Source organism: Hemicordylus capensis, chromosome 8, assembly GCF_027244095.1.
Source record: "Hemicordylus capensis ecotype Gifberg chromosome 8, rHemCap1.1.pri, whole genome shotgun sequence".
NCBI classification, from domain to species: domain Eukaryota; kingdom Metazoa; phylum Chordata; class Lepidosauria; order Squamata; family Cordylidae; genus Hemicordylus; species Hemicordylus capensis.
The window spans coordinates 9,706,383-9,726,812 of NC_069664.1; the positions used below are offsets into that span (position 1 = coordinate 9,706,383).

General features: G+C 49.3%; 1 protein-coding gene across 2 annotated transcripts in view; it reads left to right on the plus strand.

The window, feature by feature from the left end:
- The first annotated feature begins 395 nt into the window (after positions 1-395).
- ARID5A (AT-rich interaction domain 5A) overlaps positions 396-20,430 on the plus strand; it is a 40,219-nt gene continuing 20,184 nt past the window's right edge. Inside the window, exons 1-2 of one of the 2 annotated variants that reach the window (XM_053268927.1) lie at positions 396-544; positions 19,637-19,791. In XM_053268927.1, coding sequence (XP_053124902.1) covers positions 541-544; positions 19,637-19,791 — 159 coding nt within the window. In that variant the 5' untranslated portion in view covers positions 396-540. Of the gene's footprint in view, positions 545-18,605; positions 18,966-19,636; positions 19,792-20,430 lie in introns of those variants that run through there. The other variant, XM_053268928.1, reaches the window with a different exon arrangement.

Sequence of the window (20,430 nt, forward strand, 5' to 3'; positions counted from 1 at the left end):
TCTAGCTCAGGAATGTCTACACTGACTGGCAGCGGCTCTCCAAAGTTTCAGACAAGTCTGTCCCAGGCCTATCTGGAATGCTGCCAAGGATTGAAATTAGAGCTTCAGCATTCAAAGCAGAAGATGCTCTGCCACTGAGCTGCAGTCTCATCATCCCTTCCCTGAACTTTTGCTTAGAGTTGTTTTGCAACCATTCCTTGTCAACGGAGATTACCTCAACCATCACGATGAATTTCCTTTTCCTTTTTTAAACATTTGCATAAGTTCTCCCACAGAACCACACTTCCCAGAATCCACAAGGGCAGAGCGGGCGGGGCCCATGCATGGGACTGACGGCTCCTTCGCCTTATCGCCGGAGCCGTGCGCGGGCCATCCTCCTATCAGAGCGCAGGACGAGGCGCTCGGGCCGGGCCAGGTCTTAGCGGAGCGAGCGGGCTGCGGGCTGACTGGTAGTGCCGGATTAGCCTCACATGGCACGAGCCGAGCCGGCTGCTGCCGCTGGTGCTGGTCCTGAGCCTGGCAGGATCTGCGCTCCAGGCGATGGGTGAGCGAGCAAGCGCCGCTTTGAGAAGGGAGCCGCGCGCTTTGGGGGACCACGAGCTGCTGGGGGGTCGCGCTGATGAGGACTAGCAGCTTGTTCCCAGGCGCTCGCTTTGATCCGGAGCGCCTTGGCAGAGCGGGGCTCGCGAAGGAAGGGGCAGGGGTCAGTGCGGGGACATTTGCGGGGTGTTGATCTTGGGTGGGGTTTTTGTTTTGTTTTGTTGGTCCTCTCTATCAGAAAGTTTGCCTGAACTACTCCTTGCGTTTAGGCGCACAAACGTTTATGTTGGCGTGAAGGTTTCCGATCGGTGTTCTTGAAAGCGGAGTGGGGTGTGTGTGTGTGTGTGAGAGAGAGAGAGAACTTGGGGGGGGGGGACTTCTCCCCACTTTCCCATGTTTGTTTCATTATGATCGATGTAGTCAGTTCCCAGTTTGCCTGATGATGCCCTAGTCCCACGGGACGCAGAAGCCTCACTCCCCCCCCCATCTTCTTTTTCAACCCGCGTGTAAAAAAAATCGTCTGAATTCAAGCGGATCCGTGTAGATCTCTCTCTCAAACCCGTGGTGCTCCTTGCTAGAGGAGGAATAGGAAGGAGGTATACTGATGTCAACAGTGCCCTCTTTTTGCTACACGGAAGGTGTGGGTGGCACTCGAGGGTTGTGATTTTCTTTTGGGGCCGTGGAAACCGTCTGACCAGTCCCTAGTACGCAAATGCTCTTCCCCCCAGTTCAGCATATCGTTATTGGCGAGGACGATCTGCGATTAACTTGTTTAAAAAAAAAAAAAAGTCACTGTGTGTGCATTTCTGAGCAGGTGGAGGAAACAGCAGAAGGCGGCCAGGCCCGGGTGGCGGGGGGGGGGGTTGCGAGGGAGCGCGTTCTGCCAAACCAGCCACATTTTGGAAACTGCCTGGGTTTACTGTAAAAACAAAACAGCCCCCCCCCCTCCTCTGACACACACTTGGTATTCGGAACATGGTGTGTGTCAGCTCCAGTCACGTGACCCGGGCTTTTTGAGCCGCGCCAGAAAGTGGCTTAAACTTTGTCCGAAGTTTCCTAGCGCGCGTTCCCAGCACTTAAAAAGGACACATTAAAAAACAAAAACAACAACAACAAAAAAAAAACCCAACCCTAACTCTTGTTCTGGCTCCCCAGCAACTTGTGATCCCATTCTGCATCCCCTCCCCGGTTGAGTACATTTCATTCCGGTTTTTGTTTTCTGGTGTCGTTTTAATCTCTGGCTGTTCTCCGCTAATTTATGGTGTCAGCTGTTAGCCAGAAGCATCCTCCTCTCTCCCCCTCCCCACCACACACACACACACACACACACCGCCCCCCACCCCCCGCGACTAGGCCCGGTTCCCAGAAGAGTGGCTGGTGGTGATTGGCTCACACCCCTCACTCCCGCCCTGCGCCCTTGCGGTCGGCAAAGGGTTAAACCAGAAATGTGAAATTGAATCAAGTGTACACGCAGTGCTGGTTCCATTGTTACTCTGTCATTTCCTGAAAGTGGCTTGATCTACATTCTTTGATGATGCGAAGATACATTCTTCTCCGCTCCTTCCGTGCGAGCCAAGGCATTTTTTAATTTTTTAATTTTTTTTTTAGACTGGGGGGAGAGGAGGGTGCGGTGGATTGTTGATTTGTGTGTGTGTGTGTGTGTGTGTGTGTGTGTTCTTGTTATTGTTCCTCAGTACACTTTTTATGAATCGTGCATCTGCTGGAAGGAACTGAGTCTGTACTTTCTCTCTCCTTTTCCGCTCATCTCAGCATACCCTGGAAGTATGAGCAAGAGAGAAATGTTTGCTGCTTGTTGTGTGAGAAAAGGGGGGGGGGAGAGAGAGCGTGAACTCCTCTTGAAGTACGCATTTCTGTGAAATACAACTGCTTACTGTCAATTCTGGCAAAGCTAGAGATCATCATCATCACGCCAGCCACCTGAGTCCTCCTGTACCAGCTTCAGCCCTTGGGAGGGTGTTGAATGAAGGAGGGAGAGCTGGTCTTGTGGGAGCAAGCATGAACTGTCCCCTTTGCTAAGCAGGGTCTGCCCTGGTTTGAATTTGAATGGGAGACTACCTGTGAGCCCTGGAAGATATAAGAACAGCCCAGTGGGATCAGGCCCATGGCCCATCTAGTCAGGCATCCTGCTTCACACGGTGGCCCCCCAGATATGAGGTGGGGCTGCTCTGGGAAGAGCACTTGCATGCTTGCAGGCAGAAGGCTCCAAGTTCCCTCCCTGGCAGCATCTCCCAGATAGGGCTGAGAGAGATTCCTGCCTGCAGCCTGGGAGAAGCCGCTGCCAGTCTGGGTAGACAATACTGAGCTAGATGGACCAAGGGTCTGACAGTGTCTGATGCTCCTATGCAAGGCAGTGAAGGCAGTGTCTGATGCTTCTATGAAATTGCCTCCCTTCGCATACCCTCTGATTTCCTTTCTTGAGGTGCTAGTGCAAGGCTGCTCAACCTAGCCCCCCCAGCTGTTTTTGGACTACAGCTCCCATCATCCCCAGCCACAATGGCCAATAGCCAGGGATTATAGGAGTTGTAGGCCAACATCTGCAGGAGGGCTGAAGTTGAGCAGCCCTGTGCTAGAGCATAGCCTGATTCACACATTACTTTCAACATGCATGCAATCCCGTGTTCAGGGTACTTGGGTCCTGATCTGCACACAGGTACTGTTATTCACATGTTAGATTGAATACTAGGCTTCCTGTCTAGCATGGCCCCAGGGGTCCGTGATTGTCCTCCCAACATTGGCCCAAGGTTTGGAATTATCTGATTTCCCCTCGTTTGTTGGACTCTGATAGCAGGACAAAGTTTTCTCCGTTCTAAAAAGAAAGACCGTCTTGCACCCAGGCATCCAAATTATGTTTTTGAGAGAAAACGAACCCAACGCATTCTGCGCTGAGGAAAAACCACATTCTGCAAGCTGCATAAATTATGCAGCCGGAGCATATTCCTGGTGGTGCTTAAATTGCATAATTGATACTGGTTGGGGAATTCAGTTTTTCTCAGTGCAGAATTTGGACTGTGCGGGCAGAATAGATTATGCAGCGTTTGCTGGTTTGCATAATGTATTCAGCGTTGGCTAGTTGTGGAAAGCACGATTCCCCTGAATTGCTGAAGAACCCTTATCACACTATCGCTCTGTTTTTTGTGATTAGAGCAGGTGTTGTCCAAGTGCTTTTGAGGATATCCGTGCAGCCGTACGGACTAGAAAACTGCTTTCTCCTCCCCACCCCCTTTCATTCTGAAGAATCCTAGCCTAAAGTTGGCATCACCAAGCAGTAAGGGCCAGGAGTTCTCAAGTCCCCAGATGTTGTTGGACTACAACTCCCATCATCCCCAGCCATGGTGGCCATGGGATGATGGGAGTTGTAGTCCAACAACATCTGGGGACCCAAGTTTGACAACCCCTGCCTGAGGCTAAACACTGAAGATCTGGAATTGGATGGCCTGGTATTGTATTACTTAGAGGAGGGGTGTGTGTGAGTGTAAATGTTGGGTGATCTTCATGCCACATATAGCACGGCACAAAGTCAACCATTGGGGAAATGAAGGCATGGATATGCCTTTTGGGAGGTCCCTCCCAGACCAGATTGTCACAGGCGGTCCTTTGCCTTTCCTGAATGACAAACTTGTCCCAATTAATCTCAGCAGTGCTGCTCGTGAGTAACTTGATGTCAGGCATGGAGTCTCCTTGCTTTGCTTCTTTACAAGTCCACCCTGTGATCATTCTGTTTGTATTTTTAACCACAACCTGCTTGAAATTTGATAGGGGGTCAGATAAAGTGGCTTTGGCGGGCAGGGGGATGGATTTGTACTGAACAGCTTAGACTAGGAGTTCACACCTTTGGGTCCTCACTACAATACCCATTATGCCCTGCCACAATCACCTTCAGCAGGAGGTGATGGGGGGCTACAAGGTTGGGGATCACTGCACAACTTTGGCCCTCCAGCGGTGGCTGGACTACAACTCCCATCATCCCTGACTGTTGGCTGCTGTGGCTGAGGATGATGTGGATTGTAGTCCAAAAAGAGCTGGAGGGCCGAGGTTGTGCAGCCCCTGATGTAAAACATCTCCCCTTCCCTCAACCTTGAGAACAAACACCATGAACTCATAGTTTTCATGCTGCATCTGATTCTATGATTCATGCTGATTGAAACGGATCTGTAGTACTTCTTAATTTTTTTTTTAACTTACTGGCACTGACAACCTTATTTCCCTATTTCATCTCCTGTTATGTTGGCCTGTCACTGGTGCTCTCATGGTTTTTATGCTGCTGTCTGTGGAAGGACCATGCATTTTTCTGCTCATTCTGTCTTTAAAAATAGTGCCCATTCTAGATCTTCCCTCATCCCTAAGGAGAGCCCTGCTGGCTCAGACCAAAAGGTACATCTAATCCAATTCAGCTGAGCATGAAGAGATGGCCTTCTCCAGTCAATTGTTTCTGGCTCCTGATATTCAGGGCATGGAGGTTCAATTTCTCTTCCACGACTAATAGCTACAGATCACCCTAGCCTCCATCCATTCAACTAACCCACAGCACCAAGCTGCCAAAGCAAGTCCTAGTGGCCATATCCTGAGGCACTGAGTTCCACAGTCCACCGGGCAAAGAAGTACTTCCTTTTGTCTGCTCTCTAGCTTGCTGCCCGTCCAGCTGAACTGGGCGACTGAGTTCTGCAGTGGTGAGAGAGAGGAAGCAAAGACATTACTACACTCCACAGCAGTGTTCTTGCTCTCATTTTAATTAATTTATTTTTCATCTCTGTGTGGAATGAGTTCTGTTCTGGGCGGCAGTCTCAAGGCAGTGTGCATGCACGTGCATTCAGAGTGGGGCCTTCCAGATTCAACCTGAGCGGCATCTAACATGAAATGAGTGGGCATCCCAAAAATGTGTGCGCGCACCTGCGCACGCCTTGGGGGGGGGGAACACTGCCCCACAGCTTTGTTCCCCACTCTGCGACTGGGCTACTTTATCTCGGAAATGGGCTTGATAATACAGCCGCGGTTGGCGGGTGGGGAGGCCAGTCGCTCCAAAGTTTTAAAGCCGCCCCAGATGGAAGGGTCAATCATTGGATTGAGGTCAGCACTTTCCATGCTCTCCGCTGGGGAGGCGGGAGGGGAGGGGAGGGTGTGCCCCTCCCAGCCATGTGGCCCACAAATGCGCATGGAAAACAATTGCTTTCATTGTCTTGACTGAGAAGCCAGCAATACCACCGAGAGCCCCCCCCCTCCAGCAGCTGCACTGCAACTAAGCAGGGAGGGAGGGAGTTAAGCTGTATTACTTGCTAAAAAACAGGTGTTTTCAGGACCACAGAGAGATCTCTGGCAGTGGCATCCCAACTGCATGAAATATAGAGCCGATTGATGTCTTTAGACAGTCAAGCAGGGGGGGTGGGGGGGCAGGAGTGAGGAGTGACCCCCCTTCCCCCCACCCCCTTTCCTATCTAAAGGCATTAATGCCTTAGAGTCAATAAATAAACGCCATCCATTGTGCAGAGTGGAAGGGCAGACTATGCAGTGGGCGCCGTTGGGGTGTTCACACTGGTGGTGTGCGTGCACTTTCTTCCTTGCACACGCGTCCAGTCTGTGGTGTTTGCAGGAGTCGGGAGGAAGGCAGCTGCGAACGGGAGCCTGATGTGGACGGAGATTGTCTAGACTGCACCAAGGTCTGCATTGGGAGGGATTGATTGATGAAGTGCCATCAAGTTGGTGTTGACTCTTACCAACTACATAGATAGATTCTCTCCAGGCTGGTCTGTCTTCAACTTGGCCTTGAAGGTCTCTCAGTGGTGCATCCATTGCTGTCGTAATCGAGTCCATCCACTTTGCTGCTGGCCGTCCTCTTCTCCTCTTTCCTTCCACGTTTCCCAGCATTATGGACTTCTCAAGGGAGCTGGGTCTTCGCATAATATGTCCAAAGTATGATAGTTTGAGCCTGGTCATTTGTGCCTCGAGTGAAAATTCTGGATTGATTTGTTCTGTGATTCATAAGTTTGTTTTCCTGGCTGTCCTCAAAAGAGCCGTGGTGAGGCTGTGCCATGGGTGTTCGGTGTTGAAGAAGGGAGATATCTCCAGTGCCATCAGCTTCTGAAGGAAGGCCTGACCCTTAATTTAAGTGCTGGCTGCAGCTCTACAGTGACCGGGAATGGAAAGCACTCTTTACATGTTCAGAGTTTCTTAGCTTTTATTTTCAGTATCTCTACCGTGCTCTTTTGGTCCATGAGGTTCCCTCCTCCCCAGGCAACATCCAAGGTGCAAAACCATGGAAAACCATTAAGAACACACAACACTGATAAAAAGCAACCATCGCTCTACCCAGCAGTGGCCCACACTCCCCTCGTCCAAAGAATCAGCTAATGAATCAGGTCTTCGCCACACTTCAAACGGCAGGCAGAGATCAGGACGGAAAGTGGGGTGGGGTGGGGCAAGTCAAAATAACCGACATAGCAATACCAGGTGACAGCAGAATAGAAGAAAAAGAAACAGAAAAAATAACAAAGTACAATGATCCACAAATTGAAATTGAAAGGCTGTGGCAGAAGAAGAACAAAATAATCCCAGTAGTAATTGGCACCCTAGGCGCAATTCCAAAACATCTTGAAGAGCACCTCAACACCACAGAAATCACCATCAGCCAACTACACAAAACAGCTTTACTGGGAGCAGCCTACATATTGCAGCGATACTTATAACATCAATAGTATTGATAATAAAATTCTGTCAAGACTCTATTTCTGGATAAAACAAACCAGTCAATATCTGTTTGTGCAAACAAGAAATAATAATAACATGCCCCATCCAGGGGCTCTATACAACTATATTTAACATTCCTCTAGTATTACATAGCTGTCATTGTCATACAGTGAGATTTGATTCCAGAGTTTGGCTTCAGTATTTAGGGACACAGGAAGCTGCCATATACTGAGTCAGACCATGTGTCCATCTAGCTCAGTATTGTTTACCTGGACTGGCAGCAGCTTCTCCAAGGTTGTAGGCAGGGGTCTCTCTCAGCCCTATCTTAGAGATGCCAGTGAGGAAACTTGGAGCCTTCTGCATGCAAGCATGCAGGTGCTCTTCCCAGAGCCTAAGGAGAATATCTTACAGTGCATGGAATCTCCCATTCAAATGCAAATCAGGGTGGATGCTGCTTAACAATGGAACAATTCATACCTGCTATCACAAGACCAACTCTCCTCCCATAAGTCCTAGTTAAGAGCCTTGTTGTATCTTTTTGCTGTAGTCATTCACTCATTGGCAACAACCAGGCTGGACTACTGCAATACATTCTCCATGGGGCTGCCCTTGAAGATAGCTACCAGGGTATCAATGATTGTGGCCACATGTGCCGCTGTTGCTTCTTTGAGGAAGGGGCTTGGCCAAAGGTGGGACAAATTCTAGAAAGGTAGTCTGTTGCAGCCAAAGACAGGGGTTGATGGAGCTAGACAGGTGTCACTGGGGAAGGTGGAGGAGGTTAAAACAACAAGGGGACCGGCAATAAATATTTTATTTATTGTTCATCTTAACTGGAGGATTCAATCTGGGGCCAGATTCAACATGGAAGAAAAGAAGTCTCTCTGTAATATTGCAAGGGTGTTAATAGGATTTTCACATCGTGCCGGTTTAACTTGATAGCCTGAATCCTATCAAAAAATAATTGGCATTTTGGAGGTCAGGAAGGAGGGTAACAGATGTTCTCTGCCGCCCCGTACTAACTATTGTCAGGCATCATTAGAAAGGCACATTTCTTCCAAACGAGGCAGATGGAACCAATTGCCTCTCCTGCAGTGGATTGTGCGTGTGTGTGTGTGTTTTTGCGGGGGGAGAAATGATTATGAGGAGGATGAATACCTAGATACCACTTAAGGAAGTTCATAATGTGGTTTACACAGAGAACGAAATGGGATGAACCTCAGTGTCTCTTCCTTCCTGTTCATCCCACCAGCTCTGTTTTGAATTGAACTTTGGATTTAATGCAGACCTTGACAGGTTTCCTTTGGGATCTAGGAGCCGGACAGTGGACACTTTACAAACTTTCTGGATTTAGTGATAGACTTTATGGAGAGGGTGGGTGAATGGGCTTCTCTTTAGCCTCTTTGTGAGTCATGTACTTAGAACGGAAACAAGGCTGCCTGGGACAAAAAATTTTGTTGTTAAGTCTGCATTCTCACAATCACGGCAATCCTGGTTGAAGGTGGATTAAAACTGAAGTTGAAAGATTATATCATGGATCTGGTTGTGAAAACACAGGTTTCCTATGCAGTCCTGGTCAAACCACTGTGCTTAAACTGCATTTAACCAGGATAGATAACTGGGATCGGATCCTGATTATCTGTCCTGGTTAACCAAAGCAGTTTGATCAGGATTCCCCTGAAATTCTGTGTTCTCACAATCAGCTCTGTGGGGCTTGCTGATCCTGGTTAACTTTTAACCAGGATCCTTGTGATTATGAGAATGCAGCCTAAATAACTCTGCTTCTAAATATCCTAGTCTGGGAACCATGGCTAAATTTCTAGGTGCCATGGCTCCCTGGTGCCTGGGATTCCTTCCTTTTCCCAAACTATTCATGTTTTTAAAAGTATGGTTTATACACTAAAATATATGTATTTTTATTTGAAGCCACCTAATGGCACAGCGTGGAAATGCTTGACTAACAAGCATAAGGTTGCCGGTTCGAATTCCCCGCTGGTACTATATCGGGCAGCAGCAATATAGGAAGATGCTGAAAGGCATCATCTCACACTGTGCGGGAGGAGGCAATGGTCAACCCCTCCTGTATTCCAGCAAAAGAAAACCACAGGACTCTGTGGTCACCAGGAGTCGAAATCAACTTGACGGCACACTTTACTTTATTTTTATTTGACATTTTTATTCAGTCCTTCTTCCAAGGAGATCAGAGCATTGAGGGAGAGATTGAATGAATGAATGAATGAATGAATGAATGAACATGATCACTCTTTATGGCTGGATAGGAATTCGAACCCAGATCTCCATGACCCAAGGGTGGTCCACCTTGGCTCCACAGCTATTGCTGAACGACATCATCCCATTATCCCCAGCCACAAGTACAGCTGGCAACGATGGGAGTTGTAGTTCAGCAGCAGTTGCAGAGTCAAGCTGCCCCACCCTCGCTCTAACCACTACACCACCCTGGCGATCTGCAATATGCCCCAAAATCAAGAGGTGGGGGTGGGTTGCCAACCCTCCTCCCTCTGCCTCAATTTCTGCTGTATAAGCCTCGTGAAAGGGCTGAGTCTCTTTCTCTCCCCCCGCCTCCCCCCACCCCAACGGCCCGTCCTTTGTTTCCCGAAGTTGTCATCATGTCCAGTAATCCTCTCAGAAGCTGGACTTGTTTTGGCTGCCGTGTGCCATGATCTCATACTTAGAGAACCTTAAACTGGAAAGCTTTTCTTTTCTTTTCTTTCTTTTTTAATCCAACCCCCCGCCCCCCCCCCCCCGCCTCTTTGTACAGTATGTGAGTGTTTCATATGAGCTCAGTGGCCCTGCGGGGTGGGGAAGCGGGGGACGGGTGGGGGGGGAGAGTGACAGACAAAAACTGTTTTAGCAAACATGAGCTGGATGTGGAGGCAGAGAGGCTTGGAAGCCGTTCAAGACTTGGTCCCTGGCTCTCGTTCCCTTTTGCATCTATAAAAGAGAGAGCGAACGAGAGCATGTCCTTCCCTCTTCTTGTGGAGCAAAAGGATCCACATTTGTGCCGATTCTCCAGGGATCTGAATCCCCCCCCCCCCCCGCCACCGCTTGCCTGGCTTTTCTTAAAAGGCACTTGGCTGAAACGGTAAACTCTGGGTTAAAGCCGTGCCTGGTGTTGTTCCCGTCTTTGTTTGCGTGAAACATCTCTGTTATGAAGCAATGTGGAATGAATCCCAAAAATGCAGAAGCGGTGATGAGGGAGGCAGCACTTTTGAACCCGGGCTGGCCTCTGATCTGCAGCCTTTTGATGGGACACTCTGGCTTTTCATCCATCCATCACCTTTAAAGGCACATTGTCCCCGAAAACCTCAATATGGATATGTTTTTGAGAAAGGAAGTGCAGGAATTTACAGCTTAATAAGCAAAACCAACTCGTGTGTGTGTGTGTGTGTGTGTGTGTGTGTATTTAGCGCTGAATGTGTACGGGGCAGTATGACAACAGAATGAGAGGGCAGGTCTCTGCCCTGAGGAGCTCACAGTCTCTAAGCAGAATCAAGGGAGGCAACAGTGAAAGGGGAGGGAATGGAGGAGAATGTGCCAGTATTTCAAATGCATGAGCTTCGACTTGGTTGCAGTAGGATTTGGGGGCTAGGGGGGCTGTGCCGACAGTTTCTTTGTGAGGTGGAAAGATGTTCTCTTGTAGTTTGGAGTGAAGGTTGCTAGACCTCATGAGGCTCAGAGCCTGAGAGTTTGAGTGGTGCCTGGCAGATTGGTGGGGGTGGAGCTTGGTGAAATAGGGGTGGGGTCTGTGGTGCCGGGTGAGGGCGGAGGAATGGTTGTTGGCCAATCGGGGGAAGAGCCTGTGGGTGGGGCCTGATGAACACGGGGCAGAGCCAGTAGCAAAAGCCCAAACCGCACACACACCCTCCCCGCACCCAAAAAGGGCCCCCTAGCTTAGTTTAATTCAGTCCTAATTTAAAGTTGAGAGCGCTGGGGTAGTGTTGTGACGAAGAGGTCGAGCTTCAAATCTGAACTTCCCCTGTACGGATCCCACCTCTGCCGTGAATTCACTTGAGGGCAACTCACTTCCTTCACAGCTGCAATCAGGGGATAAATAATGCTCCCCTTAGAGCGGGGTTTCTCAAATGTGGGCCCCCAGATGTTGTTGGACTGCAACTCCCATCAGCCCCTGCTGCAATGTCCAAAGGTGATGGAAGTTGTAGTCCAGAAGAACATCTGGGGACCCACATTTGAGAACCTCTGTTTTATCTGGTTGTTGGGAAGATTACATCTAGGCCATACGTTCTTTCAAAATGTGAAAGTGCTATACAGATGCTAAATAATATTATTTTTTATAGCTAAATTAACAGCATGATTTAGGGGAGGAAGTGTCTATGTTGCTGCTGTTGTTACAGAATTAGGGATCAGAAACCCTTGTCAGTCTGCTGCAAATTATCCAGTGATCTGCCCCAATCCCTTTCCCCCACCTCTTTCCCATGATGTGCTCCCCTCTCCGCCGTGCCTAATCCGGATCTCTCTAGAGGCCGCTGATGTGGATGAGAAAAGAATGTTCTTTCCACCATAACGCGTATGGTCCTCAGTTTCTCCAGCGTGTGGCCAGCAAAAGGATGGGTCAAAGAGACGGCAAATTAACCCCAACTCCAGGGAGGATTTCTGTGATGCAGAAGGGAAGGGCAGTTTTACTCTTATTACTGCTATGAATATTTATACACCGCTTTTCAACAGAAGTTCTCGAAGTGGTTTACGTAGAAAAAGGATGAATAAATAGGTTGGCTGCGTCCCCCTCTCCTGCTTTTAAACGCCGGCTTCCAGTTCTTACTGACCCGTTCACAATTCAGGCTGATGACCTGGAGAGATTAAAGCTGCCCATGGCTCATTACTAATCTCCCCCACTGTTGGCGTGTAATTCTTTAAGCTCTGGTGGATGTTTTGTGAGTGGCTTGAATAGAAGACCCAAGTTTCGGAACAGGGGTGAGGGTGGCCGAAGAGGAGGAGGAGCAAGAATGATGGGATGAAGATTAATTTTGGAACTTTGGGTCTCTTTTCCCCCTGCCTCACCCCCACGTGTTGTCAGAAATGGTCCTCTTGGGATAATGCTGGCCCAGAATTTAGATTGTAAGCTCCCTGGGGCAGAGCTCTGTCTTTTTTGCCTTACATGTACTGCAGCAGTACCGGAACTGTGGGCCCCTTGCGTGAGCTCATGTGGGATCTCAGTGGGAATAATGGAAGTCATACATGGCATGTGCTTGCATTAGAATTATTCGCTCAAATCCTGCCTTCATATGCAGTTCTGTTGCAGCATCTGTTAGAGCACCACAGCTGCCTGGGCAACTCGTGCTACACTGCAGGACACATAAAACAAAGAATTGAGTTCCATATAACTTGATGACTGAATATTTTGTGGCATTGCCCTAAATAACACAGGAACATAGGAAGCTGCCTCCTACTGAGTCAGACCCTTGGTCCATCTAACTCAGTATTGTCTACACTGACTGGCAGCAACTCTCCAAAGTTTCAGGCAGGAGTCTTTCCCAGCCCTACCTGGAGATGCTGCCAGGGATTGAACCTGGCACCTTCTATATGCAAAGCAGATGTTCTGCCACTAAGCATACAAGTATAATAGAAGTGCTTCCTGATGTCATCTGCTACCCCTGCTAACTGAGCAGAGAGACACCTTTTAAAGTGGTGGATCTCTTATATTAAGCAGCGGGAGATGAACTGGCCCTATCCAGCTCCACCCCAGCATCCTTCCAGTGGCTGTTGCTCGCGTCTACTTTATGTTTCTTTTTAGATTGTGAGCCTTTGGGGTGCAGGGGACCATCTCATTTATTATTTGTTTTTCCTATGTAATCCACTTTGAGATCTTTGGCTGAAAAGCCGGATCTACCTATCTAGTTGTCGCCCTTCCTTCTTGCCTCGGGCATCCGTATCTGGCCGCGCTGATCCAGAAAGCAAAGTTACTTTTGGTGTCTGTTGGAAGGTAGAGTTTAGATCAGCCGGATGGTTTGGGGGAACCTTTTGGGGAACACCTCCGTTAGGTTTGCTTGGAGAAGATGCAAGTAGAGCTAAGAAATGACTGGCTGAGGGTGCCGGGTGCCCCTCCAAAATTGCCCAGCGGCGTTCTGCTTCAGGGTGGTGGAAGAGGAAAGCAAGCATTTCTACTGAGCCTTTGGAGGGCGCTGAGTTCTTCGCAGCCATCCCCTCTGTAGCCCTCACAACAGCCCTGTGAAGTAGGTCACGATTGCTGCCCTTGTATTGCCGACGGGGAAGCTGAGGCGATTGAGTGTGGTTCGTCTAACGCCCACCCAGTGAGATTGTGGCTGAGGTGAGAGTTGAACTGGGGACATTCCTCTGCAATTGTCGATGTTGCCTCTGATTCAGAGACTCCCTGTTTACATATTTACAGTTGTGCCTCGCCAGTCACGGGTTTCCTGAATCCCAGTCACGGAGTTGAGTATCCGCGACTGGGACATTGCGACAGCCCCCGCCAACCGCGACCCAAATATCCAGAGTTTGGCGAGTTTTTTTTTTTTTTTTAATGGCAATTTTGGGGGGGTCATTTCTGGGGGCTGGGGGGGCTATTTCTGGGGATTTGGGAGGGGTCATTTCTGGAGGTCAGGGGTTGATTCTAGCTATTTTGACCTTATTTCTGGTCTTTCTGTGACCGCGATTCCCCTAACCTCTGTTTGCCAGTGGTTTTAATGGCTTGTCTACCGCAAATTTGCCAGCTGTGAGGTTTTCTGGGAACGGAACCCTGGTGGTTGGCAAGGGGCAACTGTACTTAACATTCATCTAGAGTTAGATAGCTGTAGTTGTCATTCAGTGACATTTTATTTCAGAATTTGGATTCAGTATTTAGGAGCTGACTTCTGCCGTTGAGTCAGACCATTGGTCCATCTAGCTCAGTATTGTCTACCCAGACTGGCAGCAGCTTCTCCAAGGTTGCAGGCAGGAATCTCTCTCAGCCCTGTCTTGGAGATGCTGCCAGAGAGGGAACTTGGAACTTTCTGCATGCAAGCCTGCAGATAGATGCTCTTCCCAGAGCAGCTCCATCCCCTAAGGGGAATATCTTACAGTGCTCACACATGTAGTCTCCCATTCAAATGCAAACCAGGGCAGACCCTGCTTAGCAAATGGGGCAATTCGTGCTTGCCACCACAAGTCTCTCCTCCTCCTCCTCCGACCATCGGTGTTTGAGGCTGTACTGATAACCAGCATTAAATGATATGTGGCAACCAGGGATTCTCAAGCTTGGGCCCCCAGATGTTGTTGAACTACGACACCCATCATCCCCTGCCACAATGGCAGGGGGTGATGGGAGTTGTAGTCTCACAACAGCTGGGGACCCAAGCTTGAGGACCTATTATATTTGAACCTTGGCATGCAATAGTGCCTAAGTCGGGGCTGCAGACGACAGTTGACAGCTGTCAACTGTGACTTTCATATCCTATACCCGCCCAGAATTGAAACAATCAAAAAGTCTAAAACATTCAGAATTCTGAGGTAAAACGTTACACTCAATGCGCTAATTTGAATTTCAGTTTTTTGTTTTTTTAAAAAGCTTGTAAAAATGGATGATATTGGAAACTTTGGTGAACTTCAAATGTTGAAGAATACCCAAACTTGAACTGATCACCTGGGGGGATATCCCATACAAGGTATCGGAGGTCAGACATGTGGGGCAGTGGCCAATGGCCCTGGACCTTGGGTGTGTGTGTGTGTGTTGGGAGGCCTTTGTAGTTCAGCAGCTCCCAATCTGACTCTTGTAGGCTTTGAAAGGTGTGTGTGGGCAGCAAGAAAGCACTGCCACTGGGGTTCTTGCCACACAACCCCTTGAATTCCTCCCACAAAGTAGACTCCCCTGTGGAGTCAAAGTCCTCTTGTGCTGAGGGCTCTCTGAAACCAGGAGCCAGCCCTGAGGCATCAGGGAAAGCAGGGTACAACCTGTTAGATATACTCATCTCTGGCTGGCAGCATGCTGCTGGGTGACCCTCTAAGGATGCTTCCTTGCTCCAGTAGGCTGGAGCAGATCACATGATACTCCAAGAGAGTTTTTGTGCTTTCCTGGACCTGCCTCCATCTCTGCATCACCCTGCCCTCAACTGCATAGCAGCCAGATCCAACAGGAGGGCCCCTGCAATCAATTGACTGGACCAGTGTTGTCATTGTCAGTGGTCCAGTTGATTATTTTGTTGAATAATCTATGTCTATCCTGTTTTTCACTGAAAAACGTTCTCAAAGTGGTTTGTATAGCAACAGATTGCTTGTCATTTGACTGCTGTCAAATATTCCATGAAGCTGTGATATTTGCTGAACTGGCCTTAAATCAACAATGTTTGGGGTTTTTTAAGAGATGCTGTGACTTGGCTTCATTTCTGTTTTAATTTCTTTGGGGGGGAAATTGGAAGTAGAGGCTGACTCAGGTATTGCAAGACAAAAACGGTAGAGAAGAATTGACTGGTCCAGGGACAAATTCACACTTATAGAAACAAAAGATTGTTAAATATTAATTGTTTATAAAGTTCATTCCATTGTTGCACAATAACAGTAGTATTCATGACAAAAACCAGTTAGGCAAGTTTCAAACCTGTTGATGATTACATTAATTGCTTTTTGTTATAACAAAGTCAAAGCTTTAAAAATACTAAACTGTTCCGTTTGGTCAGTCAATTGACAAAACATTTTTTGACTGGTCAGATTCTTATGATTGTTGATCACATTTCTATCCTGTTCTTCCTCCAAGGAGCCACCTAATGGCGCATAGCGAGCATGAGATTGCCGGTTCGAATCCCCGCTGGTATGTTTCCCAGACTATGGGAAACACCTCTATTGGGCAGCAGCAATATAGGAAGATGCTGAAAGGCATCATCTCATACTGCGCGGGAGGAGGCAATGGTAAACCCCTCCTGTATTCTGCCAAAGACAACCACAGGGCTCTGTGGGCGCCAGGAGTCGACACTGACTCGACAGCACACTTTACTTTACTCCTTTTTTAGCCTCACAACAGTCCTGTGAGGTAGGTTACATTTAGAGGCAGTGACTGGTCCAAGATCAACCAGGGAGGATTCAAACCGGGGTGTGTCTGCTGCAAACACATCTACTTTGAACATCCATATAGGAACATCGCCAGCTGCCTTCTACCAAGTCAGACCCTTTGTCCATCTAGCTCAATATTGTCTACACTGACTGGCAGCCCTACCTGGAGATGCAGCCAGCCAGGGATTGAACCTAGGACCTTCGGCACACAAAGCAGATGTTCTGCCACTGAGCTGTGGTTCCAACCCCTAAATTCCTGCATTTATAATGCAGCACCTTGTTCTCCTGCTTGACTTTCCGAGGCATGTGCGCTTGTGGCTGTGCACATTTTTGGAACAGAAGAGAAATTGCGTTGGGAGTGGTTCCTTGCATAAGGCAGTTGGTTGAGCAACGTCTGGGGGGGAAGGATGTGGCTAATGGGCCCGAGGTTCACACCATTCACGAAACCACCTTGAAAGTGGAAAGTTGACAGGCCTGCCTGTCTGTCTGACAGTGCATGTGTTTGCGTGAGCATCGTTGCATCTGCAAACAGGAAGCGAGTCGCCTGTGTACGTCAGCCATCTCTTCTAAGAAAGCCACTCCTGCTGCCGGAATGGCGACGTCTCGAGTTGGGTGCTTTTCTTGCCACCCAAGGTGGCCTTCTTTGGAAGGCCTGCTTGTGTTTCCTGGTAGAGGCAGGCCTACCGTGAGGCATGGGATAGGAGCTGCCTCAGGGGATGGAGTTTGGGTACTGTTATGGGTGGAATCACGGGAGACAGACCAAACTGGCCCCTAACATTAGAATGTAGCATAACAGCAGCCGTGCTGGATCAGGCCCAAGGCCCATCTAGCCCAACATCCTGTTTTGCAAAGTGGCCCACCAGATGCCTCTGAGGAGCCCATAGGCAAGTGGTGAGGGCATGCCCTCTCTCCTGCTGTTGCTCCCCTGCAACTGGGATTGAGAGGCATCTTGCCTCTGAGGCTGGAGATGGCCCGTAGTCACCAGACTAATAGCCATTGATAAGTGATGTGTGAACAGAAGCCGCACAAGACCCAACAAATGTAGCAAACGTCATTGCAGAACTTATGCTTCAGCCGGGGATGAGGAACAGAGGTGTGCTGGAAAATGTTCCACGGAAATTTTTCCAGAATGGAAGTTCTTCCAGAAAAATTCCCCATACTTATTTTTTTGTGAAGAAATTTCCATTTCTAAAATGTCTACTTGGATACTTGGAAAAATTTGAGATACAGAAATTATTTTTTTGGGGGGGTGGGGAACATAGGGGGGTATGTGTTTTTTTGTAACTGTATAAGTACATCGAATAACATGCCATATCAGATCACAATCTATTTAGGCACTAAGAAAATTTGAATAGTATTTTTATTTCTTGAAAAAAAGAATGCAGATTTTATGCAGATGAGGGTGAAACTTGCATGGAATTCCCCCCCCCCCCCGAAAATGGTAGAATTAACAAATTGCCAGAAAAGCCACATCTCTGATGAGTAAGAGGTTCAGCCAAAGACTTTCTCACAAAAGATGGGCTTTGAGGTGGGATTTGAAGAAAGAGAATAATGGCACCACATTTGTTTGTTTCTTGGGTATAAGGGGCAGGAAGGGAGATCAGGCAAAGTCATTGAAGAGAGCAGAAGCCTTGTAGGTTACTTGTGTTCTGATAGCTGGGTAAGCTATTGTGGCACCAAACTTTGCTGGCAGTGCATCATGGGATTCCTGTGGGAAGTAGATTTAGATATGTGACGATCAACCCCTGGCCCTCTTCCTCATATTGCCTCCACTTGTTACTTACAGACGCTCCTTTTGACTTCTTTTGAAAATTCTCAGAAGTTCTTGCTTGTGAGCAAACCCTGGCGGATGCTTCAGATGTCACATTTTTGAAATTTCAGTGCCCTTCCTGATTTAAGGGGAAGCTTCTAGGAAAGCTCCTCTCTGATACTGCAGAGTTCTCTGCAACTTGTCCTCTCCTGCTCCCCTTCTGGGTGGAAGAGGAGCACCTGGGAAGAGGGCGTGATGGGGAATGGCCAAGCAGAATGGCAGATGCGGCAGACAGACAGAAGAGGGAACAGCAGGGGCGGAGCCACCATTGGGCCAACGGGTTCAGAGAACCCGGGCCGCGCCCAATCAGGGGCCGTGCTTTGTGGCCCCGGCACGCCCCCCGCATCTGATGTCAGACGCGGGATTGCTGGTTTAGCTGTTTTAGTTAAAGGGCCGCTGCGTTCATGGCGCGGCCAGGAGCGACTCTTACCGAAGAGCCGCTCTGGGCCGCGCCACGAACATAGCGCCAGCCTGAGTCTGGGCCGCTCCCGAAGGGGCCGCACGGCCCCTTCGAGAGTTAAACAGCCAGCCCTGCGCCGGCCTGACTAGCTCCCTCCCTAACGGAGCTGCAGGACTCAGTTCGGGAGCCAGGCCACGCCCCCCGCGTCTGATGTCACTTGCAGGGGGCATGGCTAGCCCCGCGCCTGACACAGGGGGCGGGGTGAGCGGGGCCACGGCCGCACACAGGCCACTGGTGGTCAGGCTCCGCCACTGGGGTGCAGACTGGGGCAGGGGTGGAGCTAGGAGAGAGGGGGCCCCTGTTCGCCCCTCTCCCCAGCACCCCTTCAGAGTGAGGGAGATAATGCAGAAAATAGGGAGGGGTGGAACTGGGGGCCCTCAGAAGCTGGGGGCACTGGGTGATTTGAACCCATCTGATGAATTATAGCTACGCCCCTGGACTGGGGTTAGTTGATGGGGACTATCTGGCAGGGTGATGAGAACCCTGGGCAGCTGGTACTTGGGTCTGTGTTGCATCTGGAACACCTTTGGGTCCATTCAGAGTTGTGTTACTTCAGTAAAGGAAATGCCTCCAATGTGCACTAGAACGGATCTTGGGGGATCCTGCCCAGAGCCTTACCTGACATGGGAATTGTGCACGATTTATAGAGGTGGCACTTGCAGCCCTCCCGAGCCCTTTGAGCTGTACCTGTTGCTGCCTTCAAGGGGGACCTCTGGCTCCACCTCTGCCTTTCCCAACGCCAAGGGAAGGGGAGCAGAAGGGAAAATGAGAAGTGTAGATGGCTGGGGTGAGAGAGGCAGTTTTCTCTTGCTTCGCCCTCTGCTTGAATCCCTTTGGCATTTGAAAAGCCGGAGGAGTGAGCTGAAGGGAGAGAGGAGGAGGAAGGGAAGGGGTGGTTGCTGTGATGCTGTTGGGGGAGGTGGCCAGAGCTGGAGGGCTGGTGGTGGCAGTCAGGGTCGAACTGCCACCTGAGATGTCTGCCTCACCCCGCCTCGTTAATGGGGCGGCTGCATCTGGATTGGGGGCCCTCCGGAGGTTCTGGGGCTTGGGTGATGATGACCACCACCCCCATCTTTGGTGCTCAATGGGTCTCCGTTTTTTCTCCTTCGCCACAGCACCCAGCCTTAAAGGCAAACGGAAAAAGAAGTCTGTCCCCATGGCGGAAAGCCAGCCCCAGAAGTCTCCGGAGCTGTGCCCAGCAGAAGAGCCTGCGATTGGGAGTCCTAACACTGAAGAGTGTCCCGGTGCCCCCGAGAAGCTGGATCCAGTGGTGAGTGGAAATAAGAAGCAGCCTAGAATGGAACCCTAATGCAGATCTGATGTGTTCCTATGAAACATTCTACCTCTTAGCCTTTTGTATCTCAAATTTTGAGCTGGGGGCAGATGGCAGGGGGAGTGGTTCCCCCCCCCCTTTTATGGTAAATTCTCCCTTTCCGTGGCATGTCATGTTAATGAATGCTGCCTCAGAAGAAGAAGAGCCCTGCTGGATCAGGCCCAAGGCCTGTCTAGTCCAGCATCCTTTTTCCTCCCAGATGCCTCTGGGAAGCCCACTAGCAGGAGATGAAGGCATGCTTTCTCTCCTGCCATTGCTCCCCTGCAGCTGGGATGTGGAGGCATCCTGCCTCTAAACTCGTAGTTCAGCGGCCTTTGTGATTAGAAACTGCTGATAGACTTCATGAATTTTCTAATCCCTTCTTAAAGCCATCCAAGCTGCGGCCACACATTTTGTGGCTGTGAGTTCCACAGATTAATTATGCACCACATGACCAAGGGCTTCCTTTTGTCCGTCCTGAATTTCCTGGCAATTGGTTTCATAGGAAGGTAGGTTCTAGGGTGGCAAGAGAGGGAGAAAAACTTTTCTTCATCCACTCCCTCCACACCACGCATAGTTTCCAAGTTCTAAAGTGTC